Source organism: Microchirus variegatus (assembly GCF_963457635.1).
Source record: "Microchirus variegatus genome assembly, chromosome: 6".
NCBI classification, from domain to species: Eukaryota; Metazoa; Chordata; class Actinopteri; order Pleuronectiformes; family Soleidae; genus Microchirus; species Microchirus variegatus.
The window spans coordinates 2,418,047-2,443,812 of NC_139807.1; the positions used below are offsets into that span (position 1 = coordinate 2,418,047).

Consider the following 25,766-nt stretch of genomic DNA (forward strand, 5'->3'; position numbering starts at 1 on the left):
ACGCTCGGATTAGAAAATGCATCTGTGTGTGTGTGTGTGTGTGTGTGTGTGGTCATCGCTGCATGCACCGTGAAAGGCACACAAAGAAATGTGATACCGGGGGAGCCTGCGTGTGGAGTCTACACTCAAGTCCTGACCGGGTCAGCTTTGTATCATCCTTTTTTTATTAAAGCAAACATGACAGGCTGATATACATCACGTCCGATACCCCCCAACTCGTAAAAATCCGAAAAAATCAAACTGTTCCTGGCGACCTCGCTCGCATGCTATGGCTACAACACGTCCTGGAAACATTCGGCGGAGGGGAAAATATTTTCCTTGGACCTAAAGCGGTGTCTGTGAGTGCATTATCATGTGAGTGACCCAGTCGTTTTCTAAGCCTCACGAGTGACTGTGGTCAGAAATAATAAAAAAATGTGTGTGTGTGTGTGTGTGTGTGTGTGTGCAGTACCTGCAAAGCCGGATTTGCAGAGGCAGTTGAAGCCACCGGGGAAGTTCTGGCACAGCGCCCCGTTCTTGCAGGGATTGGAGAGGCACTCGTTGATGTCCCTCTCGCAGGCCATGCCGGTGAAACCCTCGGGACAGGTGCAGGAGAAGCCGCCCACCAGATTGTGGCAGGTGCCGCCGTTGTGGCACGGCGACGGCTGGCACTCGTCGACGTCCGTCTCGCACAGGGCCCCCGTGTACCCCGGCCTGCAGCTGCAGGCGTACGGCTGCAGGGGGTGGTTGGAGACGAGGATCACTGGGACGCTTTCTTCTGTCTTCATGTCGGGCCCGACACTGAGACGCCGCTTGCAGCTGCCTCCGTTCTGGCACGGGTTGTGTGTGCACGGATCATGGTCCACCGCGTCTATTTGCACCCCGCTCTGTCTATGTAAAATGTCTTTGATGCTCTGGAAGAATGTGGCCACGCCGCTGGGGTTGACATATTGTCCGTGGCCCCGTTTAACAGCTGCCATCAGGAAAGTCTGATTGTTCAGCTCAAACGCTCCGTAGAGGAGCACTCCTGTGCCGAGCCCTGCCAGCTGAGAGTTGGCAATGCGTAGGAAACTGAGGTAGTGGTTCGTGAGGAAGTGTTTGATCCCTTGCGAGTTGAGGCGAATGAGAATGCTGTTGTCTACTGTGGCGTTGGTGAAGCCCATGAAGACGACTCGAGCCGTGTTGCTGACCGAGCCGTGGACGCCGTCGCTGCTGCGGACGGTTAGCTCAAAGGTGCCGTCTGTTGAACGAGATTTAGAGTTGAGGTTGCAGGATCCGGTTGGGATATTAAAGAGGCTGGAAGACGGGGGGATAAGGGAGCAGTGGAACCTGTCCTGAATGTCTGGGTCCTGGGGTTTGACGTCGCCCAAAGAACCGCCGGGGAACATGTTCCCGAAGTAGTGGACGAGGATTTCCATGGACCTGGGCTCTGAAGGGTTGTCATTCTGGTCGTTTATTTTGACGTGGACCGTCCCCGTGGAGGACATTTGAGGCACGCCAGAATCCTTGATCATAACAGAGAGGTAGAAGTCGCTTATCTGTTCTCTGTCTATCTCTCGGCTGGTTGTTAGCACTCCAGCTGGACTGAGGCTGAAGTAGCTGTTAGCGGAGCCAGAGCTGAGGAGGCTGAATAAGAAAGGGCCTTGGTTCGGGGGCAGATCTGGGTCAGAGGCTGTTAGTGTTGCAACTCCAGTGCCAGCTCTCTGGTTCTCCATTACTTCAGCATAAGCAGTTGTCAAAGTTGGACCATTATCATTGATGTCTTCCAGATTCACAATAACGGTGGTGCTTCCTGTTGCGGGAGGTGTGCCAGTATCCACAGCTAGAATGGATAGATTATAAACAGGAGTTGTTTCTCTGTCCAGCTCTGCGGCCACGGAGACTTGGCCCGTTTTCGGGTTGATAGTAAAAACATTTTTATCAAACTCTGGAGAAATGGAGTAAGTAAATCGGCTCCAGCTTGGAACAGAGTCTGAGTCCTCGGCGCTCACAAAGGTTACCAGACCACCGGGCGAGAGACCCTCGCTGACCTGCACGTCGTACAGTTCCTGGGTAAAAACGGGAGGGTCGTTGGCGTCGAGGATGGTGATGTTCACAAACACCTCATCGATGTCCGCGCCGCGGATGCTCCCCGCGTTCTTGGCGAGAACTTTGAGCGAAATCTTCTCCTCTTTCTCACGGTCCAGAGTACCTGTGACATAAATCTGACCTGTTTTCTTATTGATGCTGAAGCCTTTCTTTCGGCTCTTTCCAAAAATGAGGTAGTAAACCACTCCATCGTCTCCTTGGTCCCGATCGCTGGCGAACACTTCCCCGACCACTGTGCCTCTTGGAGCGGCTTCAGATATTTCAAAGTAGTACTGTTTGGAGACAAAGCGGGGCACGTATTCGTTGGCTCCCTTCAGTTGAATGTTGACATTGGCGAAGTTGCAGCGCTCCTCGTCTGGGACGTTGAAGGCCTTTACTGTTAAATGGTAGACCTGCTTAGACTCGTAGTCCAAAAAGCCCTGCGTGGTGATGGTGCCGGTGTTCGGGTCGATCACAAAGAGGTCACTGTCCGACGACTGTATCACGTAAGCCATGACCGCGTTAGCTCCCGAGTCGCGGTCCACGGCGTTCATTTTGACCACGGTCGTGCCGCTGGGAACGTTCTCCTGCACGGTGGGGAAGTACTCTTCAGGGTCAAACACGGGCGGGTTGTCGTTCACGTCCGTTACGTGTACCGTGACGGAGACGTAGCTCGTTTTTACGATCCAGCCTCCGTCCGTGGCTGTAACCCTCAGTTCGTGTTGCTGCTTCTCTTCAAAGTCCAGAGGTTTGGCCAGGGACAACACTCCGGTTCTGCTATTAAGTGCAAACAGACCCTTTTCATTGCCTGAAGTAATGTTGTACGCGATGAGGCCGTTCATTTCTTTGTCTTTGTCTCTGGCAGACACGGTCCTGATCGCTGTTCCCACAGCGAGGCTTTCGGGCACGGTGGCCGAGATGTGGCTTTGCGAGAACTCGGGCGTGTGGTGGTTCTCCTCCGTGACGACGACCCGCAGCGACGTCCGCGACGACAGAGGAGGATTCCCTCTGTCGCTCGCTGTGATGTCCATGAGGAAAATCTTCTTCATGTCGGACGTGAGGGAGGAAGCAACGGTAATCCACCCGCTGGCTTTGTCCAGTTTGAATTTACTCGAGCTGTTTCCGCCTGTGATCACGTACTCCACCTCGGAATTCAGGCCAAAGTCTTTTTTGTCCTGAGCCGCGACTCGAATCAGTCGGGTGCCAACTTTGACGCTCTTGGTGACCGGAGTGAAGTAGCTCGGGGAATCAAACTCGGGAGGATTATCGTTGCTGTCCACGACGTTTACGATGACTGTCGTCTCGCTCATCAGCGGCTTCACCGCCCGGTCCGAGGCCGTCACGATGAAGCTGTGGCGGTTTATGTTCACGCTACTGGCGCCGCTCGAGTTCTGATATTTCAACTGCTGCTTCACAAATATCTCTCCAGTGCTGGCGTTTATTCTGAAGAACTCAGACTGGGAGCGGATGAAATAGAAGATTTTGCCGTTGAAACCCTCGTCGGGGTCCGAGGCGGAAACCCTCGTGACCAGGGAACCCACTTCGGTGAGCTCGGGATAGTCCAGGTAGTAAGAGGGACGGCTAAATCTGGGCGCGTTATCGTTAACGTCCGTTATGAATATGGTGACGTCCGTGCTCACCGTCCAGCCGGAGTCGTGCGCAGACACTTTGACGATGTAATGATTAGTGTCTTCTCTGTTGAGCGGCCGGCTTATCGTTATGTCTCCCGTGCTTGGGTTGATGTTGAACGGGAGGCTCGTGTCTGTGATGGAATAGCGGCTGATGGCGTTCGAGCCGGCGTCCTCGTCCGTGGTGGTGACCCTGGTGACGGTGTAACCCACCGGGGCGTTTTCAGCCACCGTCGAGCTGAAGATTTTGGAAAACCTGGGCGCGTTGTCGTTCACGTCCAGCACGCTGATCAACACTTTGACTGCTGTGTTCTTGGGCGGAAAACCCCTGTCTGTGGCTTTGACCTTCAAAGAGTACTGAGCCACCTTCTCCCGGTCCAGAGGCCTGGTGGTCCGTATCTCGCCAGTCGCCCGGTTGATGCTGAAGCTGTTCTCCTTGTTGCCGTCCATGATGGCATATTCCAACTGTCCGTTCGGCCCGCTGTCCAGATCTACGGCGGAGACCATCAGCACCCGCTGAGGTGACAGGTTCTCCAGTATCTCAGCGTGGGAAGGATCCTTATCAAACACCGGGTGATTGTCGTTCACATCCAGCACGTTTATTTCCATCTTCTCGTACGAGGAATACGGCGGAAAGCCCTGATCTCTGGCCTCCACCCAGAGAACGTACTTCTGAATGTGCTCGTAATCCAGCGAGTGCCTGATTGACAGTTCGCCCGAGAGCTGGTCGATGTGAAAAGCGTTATCCAGGTTGCCGCTGGCGATGTAGTACGACAGCGGTCCGCCTCGCATCGAGGATCCGGTCACCGTCGTGACGACGTGGTTCGCCGGCTGGCTCTCGGGGAACGTGAAGGCGTGCTCCTTCACCTTGATGACGGGGAAGTTTCCTCCGGTGACGAAGCGGACCGTGACCGTCGTCGTGTCCGTTTTGGGGTTCACGCCGCCGTCTTTCACTCGGACCGTGAGCGTGACCTCCGAGGTTCCCGTCAGCTTCTCGTTGGCGGTGATGGCTCCCCTGACCGGGTCGATCTTGAACTTCTCCGAGTTGCGTCCCATCAGCGAGTAGTGGAGCTGAGCGTTGGACCCGGCGTCCTCGTCGGTGACGGTGACGGCGAAGACCAGCGAGCCTGAGGACACCAAAAAAAAAACGAGGGAGAAATTTTGATTAGATTTGATGACGTTTGACAAAAATAAATCAGAATCGGATCCCTAAGGAGGAAATTAAGTTCGCTCAATCGAGAACTGAGATAACGGTTGAAGGCATGAAACGATCAAAAAAACAAGATAACGTTGAAAGAGATAAAACATCATGCAGCATGAAATATAAACATGACTAGAAATGTCTGCGCTAAAGCTGATAAAAAACCCACATGGTTAAAAACTGGTCGTTTTAAGAGTACAATATCTCTTCTCCGAGTGTCCGTGTTTACTGACCTGCTGCGGTAGAGGCAGGGATGTGCGTGACGTAAGGGTGGTGGTGGAAGCGCGGCGGGTTGTCGTTGATGTCGGCCACCGTCACGGACACCGTGGCGGAGCTGGACAGGCCCTCGGGCCGCCCGCCGTCGGTGGCCACGACCAGCAGCTGGTAATTAGCCCGGTCCTCGCGGTCCAGCAGGGAGCTGGTGATGATCTGTCCCGTGGCGGGGTTGATGGAGAACTGGCCGTGTCCTCCGGTCAGACTGTAGCTGTGAGAGAGAGAGAGACAGACAGATGCCTCAGTGTCTCAGTGAAGTTTGACGAAAAACAAAGGGAGCTGCGAGTTCACTGGGATGAATAATTAAATCTGCACCGGCTGATTTGCGACTCTCTAAAAGTAAAAAATAAAGCCAACACCAATTCCCTGGGTGTGAAATGTGTGTTATTTACGTTTATATAAACGTTTCCACGACTGCTGCTAATCACTTTTCTCTTATCTCGTTTCTCTTATAATTGCCAGTAGAGATTCCAATTTGTTTATACGTAATTAGCTCTAAACAGAAGTGCATTAGAGACGCTTTGAAAACAAAACTGAACAAAAAAACAATCAATAAAAGTTGACGAGTATAGTGCTTATACATTAATTTATTTGAATTCTTTTGAAAAGACACATTATCCCTGCATTATAATCACCGATTACAACTAAGTTATTGTTATATATGTGTTATTTCTCCTATGATTGATTACTTTAGCTCTTGTTTCTGTCAAATCACCTTATAAACTATGTGCCATGTACATAATACGTCTTATTTTTCATTCTTATCGGAGCTGTTTTTAACGTACACACTGGATGTCAGGACCCCCACAGTCTTTAAATCTAAAGACTTGTGTGGAGCTGTCACACTGTGATCTATAGAGGGCACTGTTTCAAGCTTTTTCCCAGAAACCAGATTTAATAGAAAAACAGGCAGAAGTATGTTCAATAATGGTCACCATATTGTGCTGGCGTGCCATCAAATCAGTGAGTTAACTGACGGAGGCATCCAGCTCCGTCTTCTATCAAGTGCAGCCACTGTTTTCTGCTCGGCTGCACAACCAGAGCCTCTGTGGCTCCGGCTGCCTCCTCTCTCTCTCTCTCTCTCTGTCTCTCTCTGTCTCTCTCTGTCTCTATATCTGCCGACGCTGGAGAGCAACACGATCCTTTTTTATTCAATTTATCCTCCTCGTTTTTGGAATCTGCGTTATCAGACATGGAACTCGTAAAGCGAATCTATCACATATAATAAAAGGGAACAAAAACAAATAAAGAAATATAGGTTTTGCAGCCAAACCCGGACATGAATGAGACCTGACACACACACACACACACACACACACACACACACCTGTGTCTTAACTACTATTATCATTGGAATAAAGCTGAGTCACTGTTTAAATTCGTCCTCATCCTTTTTTTCTGCTTGTTAAATTTGCCATACATTATATTAACTACACTTTAACTGTTTTCCCATCCATTATAACTGTGAGTTTCTGAAAATTGTAAAAGGCTAAAAACTGATGGTTTACATAGAAACTAATCCAAGAAACACTATAATATAATAATAATAATCATAAAGAAAACAGGGAAAGGCGACAGTTGGAAATGCTGACTCATCATTACCGACTGATTAAAGTCACATAAGCACCGGAGTGCACTGCACTTGGGCCAAGACTGTAAAAGAGTCTAATTTTAGAGGAAGACGTCAAAAGGATTAAAGTTCCAAGTTCGGAAACCTCTATCGCCCCCTGTGGACCTGAGTTGACGTAGTTTTTCCCAGTCAAGTAAACGCAGAGAAAGCGTGGGACGGAAACGGAGGCGTCTCTAGTGATTTTTTCTTACGCGGGTTACGTGTCGTATATCTGGCTTTTATTGTCATGTTACTTGTCCTGACTGCATCCAGGAAGTGACATTTAAGCTTTTAGCAGACACTTTTATCCAAAGAGACTTACAAAAGAGGAAAAAGCCACATAGAAGAAGTCTTGGAAAGAAATCCGCTAGAATTAAAAAGGATCAAATGGTTGCAAGAAGGTAGAATTGTGATCATGAAAACCCTAACCAGCTGATGGACTCAATCGGAGTTGTGTGAACTCGTTTGGTTCTTTCATATCTAAAAGTCCCATACTCCATCTTTAAAACCATAATGGCTCGCCCTTGACCCACAAAGGGGTGTATAAGTTAAGTTTAAAAAAAGCAAACAAATAAAACAAAGCAGTGACGGAACGAACAAATCACACAACAACGTGTGAAACGTGGAGAAGATGCTGAGCTCCTTTAAAAAAAACGAGCGCTTGCACAACATCAGCAACACTTTTAACCGTCAACAGATGCTCGCGATCTCAAAACGCTGTCCAGATCCGAGGTAGAGACTCCCGGGGTCTTGCACTTAATGGGCTGTGAGAATCAAAACTTAATGAGTGAAGGTAAACTGGGTTCTGGTCTCCATTAAAGGTTCCATCGAACCCCCCCGTCCCCCCCCCATCCCCATCCCCACCCCTCCTGGAACCCCCTGATGGGCACAACTCGTACTGTCATGGACAATTAAGATCCTCTTTACCATGTTTTGGGGGAAACTGGAGCACACAGTGGTATCTATCCCCTTTGCCGACGTGTAGCCTGCGGGGGGGATAGACACAGGAGAGAGGCGGGGTCACACTTGAGTCCGGCCGGACCAGAAGCTCTTACAAGCTCCCCCGTGGAGGTGGAGGAGTGAAGGGGGGCGGGGCTGGGAGTGTGAGAGCCGTCGTGCCGGCTTGTGAATAGCGGTTCCAAACAATGACGTCGGGCGTTGACGGCGACGACTCCTGCATTCTCTTACTGAACTGTCATCAATGGCCAGGAATGCCACAAAAAGAAAAGCTCTCTCGGTGTTGAGGTGAAGCGTTTTCACTGAAGCTGCTAAAGGCCCAGCCAAAACTACCAGCCCCCGCCCCCGCCCCGCCCCGCCCCAACTCCCTCCATGGTCTTGTATCGTCTTGAAAGGGTATTTTCACACCGGGGGATCCAAGCAAACGAGAAATGACCCGATTACTCCCAGTAGCGACTGGACCGAGACGGATCTCGCTTTGGACTGTATACACGGGCGATCACAATATACTTAATATACGATCCACTGTCTACGTGCTAACATCGTAATTTTTCTATTTAACCTTCATTTAACCAGGAATAAAAGTCATTTACAGGCAGCAGAGCAGTAAAAACCAACTATGAAGACCAGCAGCATCTAAAATATACACAAAGTAATCTTAAAATAAGCAGAATACTATACAAAATAGTTAAATAATACTTCTCTGCTTCTAAGACGTATTCATTCTTAAATTCAACTTACTTTTCAACTCCAAAAATCAAGTTTGAACAAATTTATGACTTCGGCTGCTTGATGTACAGCTGTAAATGTTGTCTACGGCTTCTTTAAATTCAATCTACAAGTTCAAATACGGTTTTTAAAATGTGTTCTCTGGGTCCCACTATGGTCTACGGCTCCTTTTAAAATACCCCCAAAAAATGGCCTAATTTGTAGAATTTAATTTGCTCAAGAAAGTTGTTGACAATTTCTTTAAAAAACCTTATTTTTCCACCGATTGCCGTAACCTGTCATTATTTCATTGTGAGGCCACCTTTTATAATTTGATGAAAGAGGAAAAACCTGCGTTTTTTTGACAGTTTGATGTGGCTCTTGTATTCCGAGCCGCGCGGGGGGGAATTCATAGATGTAAACAGTGGCATTTGTTGTGCGTCGCCACATCTCTCTCTCTCTCTCGCTGCCTCAACTCTCTAATTAAAGCACGAAAACAAGCCTCGCGCGCAAGATAATATATGTATGGAAAAAAAGCCGCAGAACTGGGTCACGAGAAAGGGACGGAAAAACCCCCGTGACTTCACATACGGCGGAACACACACGGAAAAAAACAGTGGATTTACCTCACGACGCCGTTGACGCCGACGTCCGCGTCCGAGCTGTTGACCAGCAGCACGTCCGAGCCCGTGGGCGCGTCCTCCGTGACGGTGGTGTGGAAGGACGAGGAGGTGAAGACGGGCACGTTGTCGTTGACGTCGTCCACCAGGAGCGTCACCGTCCCCGTGCCGCTCAGAGGCGGAGAACCTGAGGGTGGAAAGGGGTGAAGGGTTAGGACCGTCGGGAGGGTTCGCAGTTTGAGGACATCGGTTACCGGACAGTATACGACCATTGAAAAGTTTGGGGTCACTTAGAAATGTCCTTATATTTGAAAGTAAAGCACTTTTTTTTCAATGAATCAGAAATACACTCTATACATTGTTAATGGAGTAAACGACTATTCTAGCTGGTTTTAAATGGAATATGTACATAGGTGTATAGAGGCCCATTTCCAGTGTTCTAATGGTTCATTGTGTTTGCTAATCGGCTGACGAATGGAAACGCTAGCTCTTTTCGTTTAATAAACACACCGCTCCAGTTCGACTGTAGGCGCGCTAACGGCGCTAAAGGAGCTAACGCAGCTCGCGGAGCTAACTGGTAAACGGCGCCTGGACTCCAGTGCCGCGGCACGTAAACGTGACGTCACCCGCGTCTTTTTTTGGTTGACGCCGTTAACGCAATTAGCGTTATTCAAAGGTGCCATATGTAAGAATGTGGCCAAAAACAGTTACTACATTCAAATTCAAAATACAGAGGTCTTTTAGGTTCCGTTTTCTGACGTAACTGGCAACCCGTGGCTGCTCGGCAGCTGAGACTCTACCGACTGGTAGACGGCGGTAGGTGGCGCCACATGCCAAAACAGGATTTCAAAACATAAACATGATTTGCAGTCTGCAAAATATTTTTTTTAATGCAAACATTTTGTCTGTACTGTTGTTGTTGGTGAGTTCAGTTTGTTATATGAACATTATTCCTGAGTCTCTGTGACACATTAGGAGGATTTTACGAATGAGCAGAAAAAGACGTTTGACATCATGCCACGGCACCAGAGTCCAGGCAGCTCCGTTAGCTCCTTTAGCGCCATTAGCAGTCGAACTGAAGTGGTTTGTTTATTAAAGGAAAAGAGCAGCGCTACAAATGACCAGCGTACCTGTGTACTGCGTATGTGTGCCTCTGTTTTTTAAAGTTTCGTGTTAATTTGGAGCATTGGTTCTCAAAGTGCGGCCCGGGGGCCAATGGCGGCCCGCAGAAACATTTCTTGCGGCCCCGCAATGAATTACAGTTGATAGTTTTAATCCAGGAGGTACTAAGTTTGTTAAATGTTTATTGGACATTACTGGATACAGACCAATAAGTGTAAACAAAAATACTGGGTATTTACCTGGTTTCTATATGGTGAATTTTAGTGTATTATTGGGTTATAAGCTGGTAATAAGCAGGTAGCTACAGCCCCCAATTACTAGCTATTTACCCAGTAAATATATGGGAACAGAAATGTGTTACTTGGTATTAACCTGTAATTAGAAGGTAAGAACAATGGCCAAAATACTGGGTAATTACCCAGTAAATTATAAAGCGTAAAACTGTAGAACTGCAATCTGCTCATTAAAATTGGGATTTCTTTTTCCAACGTTGGGTTCCTAAATTGGCCCTCAGGTATCAAAACTTTGAGAACCCCTGATTTAGAGACTCATTTTAACAATCAGGAGTCACGGGTGTCCTTTAGCATGCGCAGCTAACATGTCCGGCACTACTCACAATATTTCTGCTGCATTTAATTCAAGCTAACCTCTCTCTCTGTCTCTTGCCACCGGGTTTGGGTTTCCGTCGGCCACATCGACACACACACACACACACACACACACACACACACACACACGAGCGCAGAACACATCAAAAGGGCTCAATGTCTCTGAAACCCAATCTTTCAGGCGTCCTTCCCGGGGTCTTGAACACACATAGATTTAATCTCCACACACACACACACACACACAGATAGAGAGGTGTCTATTTTAAGGTGTCTGTGGAATCCGAGTGAGGAGAAGTTCTATTTTCAGCAAAAAAATAAAAAATTTCGGGTGACGAAATAAGGCTGGTTGGGGCCCCCTGGGGGACGGATTTAAATCAATAGCAGATGAAAAACATGCCGCAATGCAGAAAAACCTGTGGAGGAAAAAAAAGGGGATTCAGACATCTGCCGAGCTTGAGCTGCTCTTTATAATCCTGCCTTAAATGGCACATTAAAGAGGCCCCGATCTATGTTCCACAAACAGAGAGAGGAGGTTCACGGTGTGACATCTGGGGACGGATTCAAAGTTTTTTTTTTGGGAAGACGTGTTTTTGATTTACTCTCGTTTTACGCCGCGTTCACGCGGAGGTGAAAGAGATCACCTGAGGATTGCGTTTGAAAGACGCGCCGTTTCCCTCCCGCGGCTCTGTTCAGGAATAACTGTGAACAGAGTGTGTGTGAGAGCGACGACACACACACCACAACACACACACACCCCAAAGCTTGTGTACACAGCTGTGGACAACACCAGATGCTCGTCTACCACACAGGCCTGGGTTAATAAAATAATAATAATAATAATAATTATAATTATCATAAAAAAACATTTCCTTCTAAATCCAAACATGGAAAATGTGAGAAAAGGAGGACGTGGAGGGGTCAGAGGAGGAAACCTCAGGGACGCCGCGGCTCTGTTCCTGCGCCAGCGCGGATTATATTAGTATATTATTATAGATAAGAGGAAAATCTGCTCACAATATGCTCGTCGTGTTTGGTGCCAAATAATCCCCGTTTGAATTTCTGATGAATTATCCTTTATTTTTTAATCCTGACTGGAAAAAGACGCCATGTGACGTCATGTTTACGTGACTCCCGATTGTTAAAATTAGTCTCTAAAGCAGGGGTGTCAAAGTCAAAAGACCTAGGGGGGCCAATGAGCGTCTAGTGTGGTCAATAGGGGGCCGGCCTAGAGAACAAAAAGTGCGGGAAAAGAAACAAAAAGAAAAACTTTACGATGTGTCTAGCTCTTTACGTAGGGTGCAAACTGCCAAAATGGTCGCCAAAATTCAAAAAGGCCGACTTCCTGTTGAGTTGAGGCCATGGTCTCACCCCAAGTTTTGGGAAATTTGGTGAAACTCAATCTGTGCCGAATATTCCGTCACCTCACCGGCCATGTTTTCATTATAACATGATATTAAATGGAGGTGGGGGGGGGGGGGGCGCATGTCATCGATTGGGGGGCAGCATATGGCCCGCGGGCCGCCAGTTTGACGCTAGTAACGCTAAACTTTAAAAGCAGAGGCACACATACGCAGTACACGGGTACGCTGGTTATTCGTCGCGCTAGCTCTTTTCGTTTAATAAACGGACCGCTCCAGTTCGACTGTAGGCGCGCTAACGGCGCTAAAAGGAGCTAACGCAGCTCGCGGAGCTAACTGGTAAACGGTGCCTGGACGCCGGTGCCGCGGCGCGTAAACACGGCGTCACCCGCGTCTTTTTCCGGTTGACGCCGTTAACGCAATTAGCATGCTAACGTGACCAGGGTTAGTTAAAGGTGCCATATGTAAGAATGTGGCCAAAAAACGGTTACTACATTCAAATTCAAAATACTGAGGTCTTTTAGGTTCCGTTTTCTGACGTAACTGGCAACCCGCGGTTGCTCGGGCAGCTGAGACTCTACCGACTGCAGCGATTGGTAGACGGCGGTAGGTGGCGCCACATGACGCCAAAACAGGATTTCAAAACATAAACATGATTTGCAGTCTGCAAATTTTTTTTTTTTTTTAATGCAAATATTTTGTCTGTACTGTTGTTGTTGGTGAGTTCAGTTTGTTATATGAACATTATTCCTGAGTCTCTGTGACATATTAGGAGGATTTTTACGGCCAGTTGCTTTAGATTTATTACATAATGCACCTTTAAAACTGAACCGTCGATGTTGATGAGCACACAAACTTCCCCCGTTGTACATTTACGTACATAAATAAGCACCAGTAAGGTAAGAAAAAATTGGCGTTTGCGACTGTCTGAAGTGTCTTTGAGCAAGAAGTGAAATCCCCGCGCTGCTGTAATCTGCTGACACAAACCTGTGACCTCCTCATGGTCAACAAAGATCAACAAACTTGAGGAACACACACACACACACACACACACACACACACACCCCAGTGGGTTCCTCTCAGGTTCCTCTCAGATTCTTTGCAGAAATGCCGTTTTTCAGAGAGAGTTTACTGTAACATCACTTCTCGGCCCTCGGCTCTACGATAATAAACAGTCGTCCGACCTCGACCGTGTCGTGTATATCCAGGTTTTCTGGTCAGAACAGAAGTGGCTATAATGTTCAGGGTAAACACAGCTGAATTCCAGAAGCGAAAAATAAATGATACAAACAGACAGTAACAGTAAACAATTTTTTTTTTTTTTTTTTTTTTTAATCCAGCAACCGTATACCGCAAAAATGAGTAATGTCCTCTGTAGACGACTTTTTTTTTGTTTTTTGAAAGGGACGCCCGTGTTTATAACCAAATATAGTTTGTGTTTCCACCTTTAGCAAAATATTTAAAAATTCAGATTACTTTTCGGGTTCCGGACGCAAGAAGAATTGGCGGCGGCAGAAAACACGATGGGAGCAGGGGGGGGGGGGGGAAACGTAAACTGTGGTAGCATTAAGCTAACAGCGTCTCATCACGGGGGGGTTTACGGCGGGTTGTGTAATCAAGGGACCGCAACATGTGGAGCAGATCCCAGACCAGTGTGCAGTCAGCGGGAGTTTCTTCATCGACGCACGACGCAAACACACACACACACAAGTGTGCAACTTAAGTGAATTGACGTCAGTCATGATTTGGACACGGTTGCCGTGGCAACAGCTCCTCCTCCTCCTCCTCCTGCAGCTGATGATCCTCTTAAAATTGAGGAGCGGCCCAAGTCGGCAAGGTGTCGCTGAAGAGTCGCTGCTGATATAAGTGGCTTTTGTTTTTTTAGAGAAGCTGCTCGAGTCCGAGTGATGGAAAACAAGACTTTAACATAACAACACGGTAATAGTTTTGTATTAGAGAGTGATATCGTGGCAATTATTAGCGGCGCTGAAACCCTGTTGGTTTTCCCTCTGATTACTATTATTATTATTATTGCTGTTTATCTTCTACCCCAGAGGATCACATTCAGAGGAGCTGGTATATGACATTTACTGTGCTTAAGTATCAAAAATCATCATTTTCTGATATAAAATGTACTGTAAGTATTGAGCCATTGTGGCTCAATGGTAGGGGTGAGTTGCCTTTCCAACTTGGAAGGTTGTGGGTTCAATTCCGGGCTCTCATATGCGACCTTGAGCAAAGACACTTAACTTAACCCCATGTTGTAGCTCATGAATGTGTGAAAACTGTAGATTAAAAGCAGTAAATACAGACCATAATACCAGCTCTTCTTCTTCTTCTTCTAATTATTAGTGTTGGGCACGTTAACGGCGTCAACGTTATTATTTGGCTATTTGTAGCGCTGCTCTTTTCCTTTAATAAACGGACCGCTCCAGATCGACTGTAGGCGAGCTAACGGCGCTAAAGGAGCTAACGGAGCTAACTGGTAAACGTCGTGTGGACTGTGGTGCCGCGGCACGTAAACGTGACGGCGACGCGGGTCTTTTTCCAGTCTTGGAAACGCATCACGCTTTAATGTGCATTAATATCGATGCCGTTAACGATGCTAACCCGCTTAGCGGTTAACGTTCCCAGCACTACTGATTTCGTTCGCTAGTAACGAGTAACAAAGACAGTTAGCCGAGTAAAAGTTGCTCAAAAATATAAAGAAAAATAAAGCAACAGGTATGTGAATTGTGTACTTAAGTACAGTAAAGAAGTTCCCGGGAATCCAACGTAGCATCTTCTTCTTCTTACTGTGAGGCAAACGTGCTAACCGCTACTGAGTGTACACACACAGAGAACAAGGCTGTTATATTTCAGAGGCATTGTTTCTCCACAGAGAGCGGAAGCAACACGTCGAGTACAGTGTGTGTGTGTGTGTGTGTGTGTGTGTGTGTGTGTGTGTGTGTGTGTGTGTGTGTGTGTGTGTGTGTGTGTGTGTACTTTCTCTACCCATTAACCCTGACCTCGTCCCGGAGACCGAAAAACCCGGTCCCTCGTGAGGCGGAACCTCATTTCTGAGTCTTCTAATTAAAAGTTGTGAATTGTGGTCAGGTAAAGTTTGAACAGTTTCCTAACAACAATAACGAAAAACTCTGCAGACCCGTGTGTGTGTGTGTGTGTGTGTAGAAAACACTGCACAGGAAGTGATGTCACAGCCTGTTTACTGCCTCGGGGAGAGCGATACGAACTTCCTCTCTTGGGTGACCTTTGACCTGCTGCAGCACCTTTTGTCACCAAGGGACAAAGTCACTGCTGACACTGATGCCGTACCTGTAAGACTAAGAAAAAACAATCCCAACATAGTTTCTGTCGACAGAATTCAATTCTGTTTTTTTTTTTTTGTTGTTGAGTGACTCAACAGGAGAGGAATGCTCTCCAACAGTGCTGAGAGATGCCATCATCGTCTTAGCTGGAATCTGGCAGAGGGTGAGCAGAGAGCGTCAGGGTCGATGATTTAGACAAATGCAGCGGTGTCACCTCCAGGAGGAGGAGGAGGAGGAGGAAGAGGGATGGAATGGATGCCTAAATGTGGAAATGCACAATTTTGGCACAGGGCTCCACGACAAATGACTTCATGTTGGAAAGAGAAAGACAGAGAGAGGGAGGGAGAGAGGGAGCGAGGGTGGAAATTTGCAGCAGGAAGTCGGCTGCCTACCGGCGGCTGCCTGCCATGCTCGCGTGGTTAGAGAGGAATTTTTTCCACTGGTAGATCCCATCCCCAGATATTTTACTCTTTCTCTTTTTTTTTTTTTTTTTATGCCGCAGTTCTCGGGATTTTCACACATTTATTGATTCTAGCCGGAAAAAAAAATGCGTGCTTCCTGTTCATTTTAATACTGATCACTTTCACAGCTTGTCAGCAACGTGAGCTTATGTTATCAGATCAGGTGGAGACGTGACTTCTTTATATTTCAAGTCGTTTCTTATTGTGTGTCGTGGGGCCACTTCCTGCTGTCTTTTATTTTGTTAAAGTTGTTTGTTTCCTGTTTAATTCTCGTTATTTTAGAACCACCGTATCAGGATTCTTACTTTGAGTATTTTTGTTTGTTCCTTTGACACTTTTTTCCCCCTAATTGCTTGTTTTTGTTTTGTTTTTGGAAATAAATCTAATAGTTTTCTTCTTTGTCCAAAAATCTGTCAGTTTACCTTTTGCAATCATCACACCACTCTTTTTTTTATTCATACTTTCCTCTGTATTTGGTAGTTTTATGGCTTTTCTCAAGTCTCTGGCGATGAGTTTGGTGCTTTTGCCAACACACTTTGTTAACTCTATGCTGTGTTATTATCATTATTATCAAGTGTTTACATTAGGAAACACATATTCACCAGTAACTAGGTGCTTACTAACACATATAAGTAGCTATACTAGCCCTTTATTAGTAATCAGTAACCTTATTCTACCTCTATTACGACATGTATTAAGATTTTTCCTACATAAGGTGTTAATACGTGCTTAACATTTACTAATAAAGGGCTAGTATGCGGCTTATATGCACGTTGGTAAGCCACACCGAAACAGATAAGGCAATCGAGGCACTACCTCACCTCGGGGGTTTGAAGTTTGTGCCACACGAGCGTAATCTCATTTCAGACGGGTTAATCTGAGGTCACTCAGGAAAGCAGATCGCCGAGAACCTGACCTGACGCCGCGATTACGGCCTCGCGACGACGTTATCAACAACATTCTTCACAACAGCATTTCTGCGGCGGGGCCTGGAAAACTGCGTCGTCGTCGTTTTCTTTTATATATATTATCCAATTTTCATCTCTGTTGTAATTACACGCGAGGAAATGGGGTTTTTTTTTTTGGGGGGGTCCACGTTCCCTCAATCAGTAAAGAAAATAGTGGAACCTTGTGGTACTCTGTTTCCACGAGGTGGTTTCTTTCACCCCCCAGAGAGCCGCGCTGTGAGTCTCTGAGCTCTGAAGTGGTATGGTTACCATAAAGAGTAAATCCGAGGGCTAAGTCCCGGTGATAACGCTCGTCTCCTGGACTGATGGTTTCCTCCACGGGGGGAAGACCTCAGCCCGATGGTATTCAGATAACCCTGCTTTTATCCCACGAGCACTCTGTTACGCTTGCAGGATCAATCGGGAAAAGACGCTGGCGTCAGTGCACCTCGGCTAAATCCGCCGCGGAGAGCTCGGAGCGATCTTGAGCCTCGTGAGGATTCCTCCCTGCTTTAATTGAATCTATACGGTTAGCACTTCATTAAACACATTCCCCGTCGCATGTGTGAGCGACGCGGTTCGGAGCTGAGCGGTAGGTCGACGTTACACAAGAACCTCGTGCATTACGTCCACTCTCGGCGATCTGATCGCGTGCAGAGCAGTTGTGATTATGGCATTGTGTTAGTGCTGGGGCGCTAACGGTGTTAGCGTTAACTGCGTCAAGCCCATGACGTGCTTCCATGAAAACTGACCGGAAAAAGACACATGTGACGTCATGTTTACGTGACGACGGAGTCCAGGCAACGTTTACCAGTTACCTTTGTTAGCAGCGTTAGCTGCGCTAGCTCCTTTAGCGCCGTTAGCACGCCTAACTGGAGCATTAACGGACGTTAATGCCGTTAACGTACGCCGCACTACTTTACATGTTGATTCATTTGCAGCCACTGTAAAAGAGTAAAAAACTTAATTCATGTTGCAGCAGCGTAAGTAGAGCAGTGTATAGCTTTCACACATGCTAAAACGCACTGACGGCGGACGATGAAACTCACTAAAAAACTTAATTTTGGCGTCGTGAACGGACATGATGTCAGTACAGTATGTATTTAAATAAAGGATGACGCGAGAAGCCAGATCCGATCTTTTACTGTCTTCTTTGGATCGCTTCTTCACCTTATTCTCGCTGAAGCTCCCCCCTACAGTCGTTTCCTCTTCCACTTCCTTACTTCCTCTGACAACGGTTTTCTCTGCTTCTTTTTCTAAGAACTCTACCGAAATGAGCGTCTAAAATGTCGCTATTGCTGCCTTTAATGCCGTAAAGCTCTAGGTGTTTCACGCAAGACCCGTTACTTTGCGCGACCTCCTGATTCTGACAGACAACCTGATCTCCCCGACAACAATACAATGACTCTGAAGCTGTTAGATTAGGGTAAAAATCTTGAATGGTTCCAGTTTAATGCCACGAGTGACTGAGTCCGGATGTTAATACCAGGTCTGAGACCTCACAGTAACCCCCCCCCCCAAAAAACATATACCAGCACCCAAATGGACGAGCTTGGACCTGGACGTCCTGACCCATCTGCTGCCTCCTGCTCCACACAGACAGTTTCCTCTCTAAGCCTCTCAGACCCACAGAGCATTGTCTGGCGTAAGCATATGTTAGCGTCTAAGCACCTTATCAGTGTCCATTACCACCGCACAAATCACATGAACCTGGATGACGGTGCTTGCCGCCACACTCTGTGAACAGGAGGGGGGGGGGGGGGGTACAAACACACGTCTTAATGACGATTAAGCTGCGTGTTTTCTGATCGCCGCAGCTGCTACGAGCTACCGCAGCGGCAACCTACGTCCCTGGGAAAAAGGCAAGCGAGGTGGCGTTAGCCGCCCGCTAAGAAGCCGGTTTGAGTGTCCGTGCTGACACAAGAGATTATCTCGTCCCTCACTCTATGTACACAATTGTGATCGTTTAAAAAGCGGAACCGAGCCTCGGGACAAAGCCCCCGGAACGACGGGAACAACCTGGGAAGTTCAGGGACAAGTTGACTTAAGGGGGAAGACGGATGAATGCGCAAATTCATGAGACAGCCCATCTGTAGCCCTGCAGCTTAAGGCTAAACGGTTAATTACGGTTTATGGACTGCAGCTAGATTGTGCTCTTAAGAGACCGCATAAATAAAACACCATTACTCAGGGGGGGAGAAGGGAGAGCGCGGGGGGGGGGGGGGAATTGGCCTCGGCTGAAGCAAAATTGACATTTTTCTGCCTCTGAGAACCTGTTGCTTTGCGACAAAGCTTCTTTTAATGCGACCCTGTGAATGTCCCCGCAGAGCGCAGGGGTGCGAGGCTGCGCCGCCGCCACGTTTGCCAAATATAACACAGGCAAACAGAGGTTTTCTCACAGTTAACAAGCGGACGCGGTGAAAGAGGGGATATCTGTGGTGCTACACCGTGTGCAAAAGAGAGGAGGAAGGGAATGCTAATGCTAATAATAATAATAATAATGAAAGAGGGGATATCTCTGATGCTACACCGTGTGCAAAAGAGAGGAGGAGGGGAATGCTAATGCTAATGCTAATAATAATAATAATGAAAGAGGGGATATCTCTGATGCTACACCGTGTGCAAAAGAGAGGCGGAGGGGAATGCTAAAGCTAATGCTAATATAATAATGATGAAAGGGGGGATATCTCTGATGCTACACCGTGTGCAAAAGAGAGGCGGAGGGGAATGCTAAAGCTAATGCTAATATAATAATGATGAAAGGGGGGATATCTCTGATGCTACACTGTATACAAAAGCGAGGAGGAAGGGAATGCTAATGCTTATAATAATAATAATAATGAAAGAGGGGATATCTCTGATGCTACACCGTGTGCAAAAGCGAGGCGGAGGGGAATGCTAATGCTAATAATAATAATAAGAATGAAAGAGGGGATATCTCTGATGCTACACTGGTACAAAAGAGAAGAGGAGGGGAATGCTAATGCTAATGAAAGAGAGGATATCTCTGATGCTCCACCGTGTGCAAAAGAGAGGAGGAGGGGAATGCTAATGCTAATATAATAATAATGAAAGAGGGGATATCTCTGATGCTACACCGTGTGCAAAAGCGAGGCGGAGGTGAATGCTAATGCTAATAATAATAATGACAATCTCTGGAGTTATTGATGGAGTGCTACATATGAATGCTTTTGCATAATTTCATCCCCATATGTGAGAGCCGGTGGGTTTAGGAGTTTGCGGGCAGACAAGGAAAACATATCGACAGACGAGAAGTGCTGCTTTTTTTTTTTTCCGCTTTTCCAGCTCGTGGCCAAAATGTAATGAAGTGACTTTGTTTTTTTTACTGTGGGTTTTTATGACAATGGTGCTTTTATTTTTTTTCCCCCCTCCGCATTGTTGAAGAAATCCCATTTAGCATCTGTCCACGGTCCAGTAGCTGTTTTCTTATTTAAGGCGACTGAGAAACATAGGAAAGAGTCAATAATGTTCATACTGGGCTTGTACAAACGTGAAATATGACGTTGGGAGAAGTGTGAACAACGTCGAAAACGAGCTTTGTTTTGCTAACGCTGGTCCTCGGAGGAACAGAAAGCGAATAAACATCGTTAAGAAGTGGAACTCGCCAGAGCCCAACCCCGCACCACCTTTCTTTACCAGAGCTATTTACACAAACATCCAGATCCAGCGATTGTTAAAGTGTTGCAGCAGCGAGTGGAAAAGAGACCGCATTGTTGCTGCAGAGCTGTTGTTTTTTTTTTCAGAGCTGATCCACAATGTTACTGCTCTGCTGTTAAAAGTTCATTTGGAGGAACCTGATATTTTATTTGGCCATGTCTCGTGTTGCCACTCCAGACTGGACAGTGATGCCATTTTAACACCGGGTTACCGAGTGTTTACGTATGCGCCGTATTATTTTTGTTTGACTCCTAAGACACAAATGGATGGATTTGCTGAGCGTGTTTTGACTTAAAACGGCGTTTTAAGAATCCGTTTGTGTCCACATGAGCGTTACAGCTTCACACTGAAAAAAGTAATAAAAAAATATTGATTTGATTGTGAGACTCATTCTTTTTGCATTTAGAGACATCGCGGATATGTTTCAGTGTTTTGTGTTGTGAAAATTGCAAAGAGTAGCCAAATTTAAGATAGCTAGCTAGCAAGCTAGCTTTGGCGATGGCTAGCTAGAAAATCATTTGGATTAAGGTTGGGCCAAGTGCAGTATTATTGTCTACATCAACATAAAATAATAAAAATTAACTTTTATTAATAATTTAGATTATGTGATGTCAAATGTTTTAAACGTGATATCTCAACATAATTTTTTTTTTTTTTTTTTTAGCAAGTTTATACTTTTTTTTCAGCGCATATTAAAAGTTTAGTTGATTCTCTCTGTTTTCAGAAAAGAAAACAGTGGTGAAAACAAGGATTTTTTTGAGGCCGATGACGAGGTTATTTTTGTTGGAACTCGCCATTTCTGCTAGTAGCTAAAGCAGTGTCAGTTTTGTTTTTAATGGTATTTTCCACTGTGTTACACTGTGAAATGGTGCATTAGTATAGATTTAACAGCTCAGTGAACATTATTGTATCAATAATAACCAATGAAACGATGCCATTCTGTATTCTGTTAGCATGGCTTTTGCGTTGAAGCCGTTTCAATGCTAACGCTAGCATTGGAAAACAACACCATAGTATTAATGTAGTGACATAGATATTCTATGTCTACTTGTCCTGCGTTGTCCGGGGCCAATGTGGATGACACAGTATTAGGGTTTTACATATGCACCGGATCCGTGGGAGCCATTTTAGGGAGAATAAAAGATGCCGCCTTTAATTAGGGCCTGGTCATTAAAATTCTTGATCTGCTAAGCGGTCGTTGCTGCTGCCCCTCCTCACCCACCGGGGGGCGAAAAGGACCATATACATTATATAGAAACAGTGGGACACTATGGAGCGATGTGCCAGAGAGACATGAAAGACGTGGACGTGAGCACGAGTTTGGCTATTTGAAACAGACAAAGATGGCCTTTAACACACTGATCCTTTAATCTGAGGAGTTATTTGGTCGCAATTCCACATGTTTTTTTTGGAGTAAAAATTGACTTTTTACGGATGAGGACACCAGAATAAATGCTATATATCTATGATAATTAATGCCAGGGAAGAAGTTGTCCCCCAGTGTCTTGGTATAATTGAAAAATTTCAAACACGGAACAAGAAGGAGACGCTTTTTAAGCACTGCTAACAGACATCCTGGTGTTTTATCAGCTGCAGATACCCACGGTCGGTCCCGCTGAAATCTGCACAGAGTTACGTTTCCTACAACCACGCATGACCGCTTCGAGCAAAACATGAGCTTTGGCAAAGAGCGTTTTTATTGTGCAACTCTGTTGGAGATCTCATTGTTTTACATTCTTCCGAGCATGCAGGCATAACTTGGATGATGCTAAGCAGTGGCTCAGGAATCGGGTGGTTTTGCCCCGGAGCTGATCCAGATGTTGGGGGTAGTAGACCCCCAGTTATCTTCCTGTATCTGCAACAGCTAAGTGACCTCAGAACAACTGCAAACAACTTTTCCGTAAACACAAACAGAGAGAAAAGCAGAAAAAATCCACACGTTTGGTTTCCTCTCGCGTATAAAAAAAACAACTTTTATGTGCATGGAAGCCACATTTCGGAGGACTTCTGCTCGGCCAGATTCACCAAAAAACCCAAAGGCCATTATGAAAAACCAGCTTCTTTTGTTTCCATCAGTTTCTGTGGCTCCCGAATCCCGGCTCAGGCCACATTTAATGACTTTAACTGACACCGAGAAGGTCTGAAGGAGTTCCAGGTGGACGCACGGACGGACGGACGGGCGGAGGGCGGGTGGAGGGCGGGCTATCGCTATCCGTCCACACACAGGCAGGCACACGTGCAGCTCTGCCCGAGTCATTTATGGGAATAGAGGTTTTTTAAAAAACATCTGCCTTATCTGAGCTCATGTAGCACTCGCAACGTTTGAAACACAATTCTCCTCATGTTTGTTAGCACGGGAAGATAGAAGCGGGACTGTTCAGCGCGTGGAGACGAATACGTCTGCGGTTGTAAAAAAATGGGTCATGGTAGACGGCAGCCTCGCAGACATGTCTGCAACCATCCACCTTCCACGTTTTCCTGCCAGATCGAGCCTGGGAGAACCATTTTCCCTGCACTGTCTCGGCCTCAAAAATGTGAGAAAATGCTGCCGGGTAATTTGGCCTGAACTATGATTATGGCTTTTTTTTTTTTTTTTTTTGATATTTTGATATTCTACACCCCCAAAAAAATCCCTCTTTCTTTCTGCTCCTTGCACCAACATTGTACTGAGATGTCCTGTCAAAATATTTTGGAATTGTTGTCAGGGATCTAAATATGGACTCCTCGTCAAGCCTACGAAAAAAAAAAAAAAGGGATCAAATCCTAATTAGTATGTTGGGTAACTTTGTCCATGTGGCGAGGAACCTCTAAACAGTATATGAGGCAAGAAAGAAACTCAAGAAGGAGAACAATTCTGCAACTCAAGTGTTTATGATCTGTTTTTTTGAGCCGCAAAAATGACAGATATCCAAACACACGGTCACATTTTCAACCATTCATCATCATCATCATCATCATCATCGTCCCAATTCTCACCAAAAAGAGCTTGTTGCACGGTCAAAAATACACGCGGCGCAACAATCGGTCACATGGCCCAGTCCAGGAATGAAACGGAACCACCCTCAGACCGTGACGGCCGTGCCAGAGCGGCTCCGAAGGGGGGGGGGGGGGGGAAACATATACTTAACTGGCACACCATGTGATTTGGCTGCAACGGGGATACGCATGTGCTCCTTTAAACTGCACATTAAATGGCCTCCATGCAATAACAAGTTAACCTTTTATCTGGCTATAACGAGCTCTACCGCCGTATCCAAATAAACAGAGGATGCTATTGAATCGAACCCGCTGAAGGGGGGGGGGGGAAATGAGAATATATATATATATATATATATATATAAAAAAACACCCGCTATTTTGCAAGCTAAAAACTCCTGGATGTTTGGATTATTGTGCCACACACACACACACACACACAAAGAGAGCGCCGTGAAATCGAAATGCTGTTTGTTGACATTGACGTTAGTTGTAGAGAGAGAGAATATTCTTTTACGGTTCGGTTTTCCACCCAAATATGTTTGCCGTAATTCAACTGTGACCGCGCGGGGACGTATTACAAAGAAACCGGCAGATCATGGATGATAAACAACGGATTCTGGAGCACCATAAACAGAAATTTCCTTGACAGTTCAGGAATGAAATGTGATATATTGCTAATTGTTTTTTTCTAAAACCTATGGGTATATAATATATAATACATGATTTGAATATATGCATTTAGAACCACTTTTCTCTCCGTGGAGGCTACGCTAAAGAATTGTCGCTAACATAATGGCATTGTTTTGTCATCCTGTATTGTTTTATTGGTTATTATTGATACAGTAATGTCCACTAAGCTGTTAACTCTATAATAATGCACCATTTCACAGTGTAACATAGTGGAAAATACCATTAAAAACAAAACTGACACTGCTTCAGCTACTAGCTAGCTACTAGCTTATTTATAGCTAATAAGACAGACTTCGCTCTACTTGTGCTGCGTCTACTGATGGTCTTTTGTAAAGTAAAGTAACCTTTAATTGTACAGGACTTGTACTTATATTCCATCACTGGAGACAAATTTTGCAAACTAAAAACTCCTGGATGTTTGGATTATTGTGCCACACACACACACACACACACACACACACACACACACACACACACACACAAAAAGAGCGCCGTGAAATCGAAATGCTGTTTGTTGACATTGACGTTAGTTGTAGAGAGAAAATATTATTTTACAGCTCGGTCTTCCGACCGGCTGAATAACCAAAATATGTTTGCCGTAATTCAACTGTGACCGCGCGGGGACGTATTACAAAGAAACCGGCAGATCATGGATGATAAACAACGGATTCTGGAGCAATATAAACAGAAATTTCCTTGACGGTTCAGGAATGAAATGTGATATATTGCTAATTGTTTTTTTCTAAAACCTATGGGTATATAATATATAATACATGATTTGAATATATGCATTTAGAACCACTTTTCCCTCCGTGGAGGCTACGCTAAAGAATTGTCGCTAACATAATGGCATTGTTTTGTCATCCTGTATTGTTTTATTGGTTATTATTGATACAGTAATGTTCACTAAGCTGTTAACTCTATAATAATGCAACATTTCACAGTGTAACATAGTGGAAAATACCATTAAAAACAAAACTGACACTGCTTCAGCTACTAGCTAGCTACTAGCTTATGAAATTTTGCTCATTGATTTGAATGCATTTAAAACCACTTTCGCTCCATGGAGGCTACATAAAACTTATTGTTGAGTACATTTGGCTGGTAATTGTACTTCATAACGTTTCTAAAATTCTTATTAATAAAAGCTTTAAAAGCAGATATTTTACATCAAATATGTCACTACTTCCAATGCTAGCGTTAGCATTTAAACTGCTTGAACTCAAAGGCCATGCTAACACAATACAGAATGTTATTGTTGTCATCCTGTATTGTTTTATTGCTTATTATTGATACAGTAATGTTCACTAAGCTATTAGTGAACTCTATAAAATTGCACCATTTCACAGTGTAACATAGTGGAAAATACCATTAAACCTGCTTCAGCTACTAGCTTATTTATAGCTAATAAAACAGACTTTGCTCTACTTGTGCTGCGTCTACTGATGGTCTTTTGTAAAGTAAAGTAACCTTTAATTGTACAGGACTTGTACTTATATTCCATCACTGGAGAAAAAATTTTGCAAACTAAAAACTCCTGGATGTTTGGATTATTGTGCCACACACACACACA

At 45.6% G+C, this 25,766-nt stretch overlaps 1 protein-coding gene across 1 annotated transcript in view; it reads right to left on the bottom strand.

Annotated features, from left to right (window-relative positions):
- Nucleotides 1-25,766, bottom strand: part of fat4 (FAT atypical cadherin 4) — a gene marked incomplete at both ends in the record, with an annotated part of 133,775 nt that overhangs the window by 18,359 nt on the left and 89,650 nt on the right. Inside the window, 3 exons of the mRNA XM_083890634.1 lie at nucleotides 452-4,801; nucleotides 5,109-5,359; nucleotides 9,049-9,229. Of these exons, the coding sequence (XP_083746760.1) occupies nucleotides 452-4,801; nucleotides 5,109-5,359; nucleotides 9,049-9,229 (4,782 nt within the window). The remainder of the gene's footprint in view (nucleotides 1-451; nucleotides 4,802-5,108; nucleotides 5,360-9,048; nucleotides 9,230-25,766) is intronic.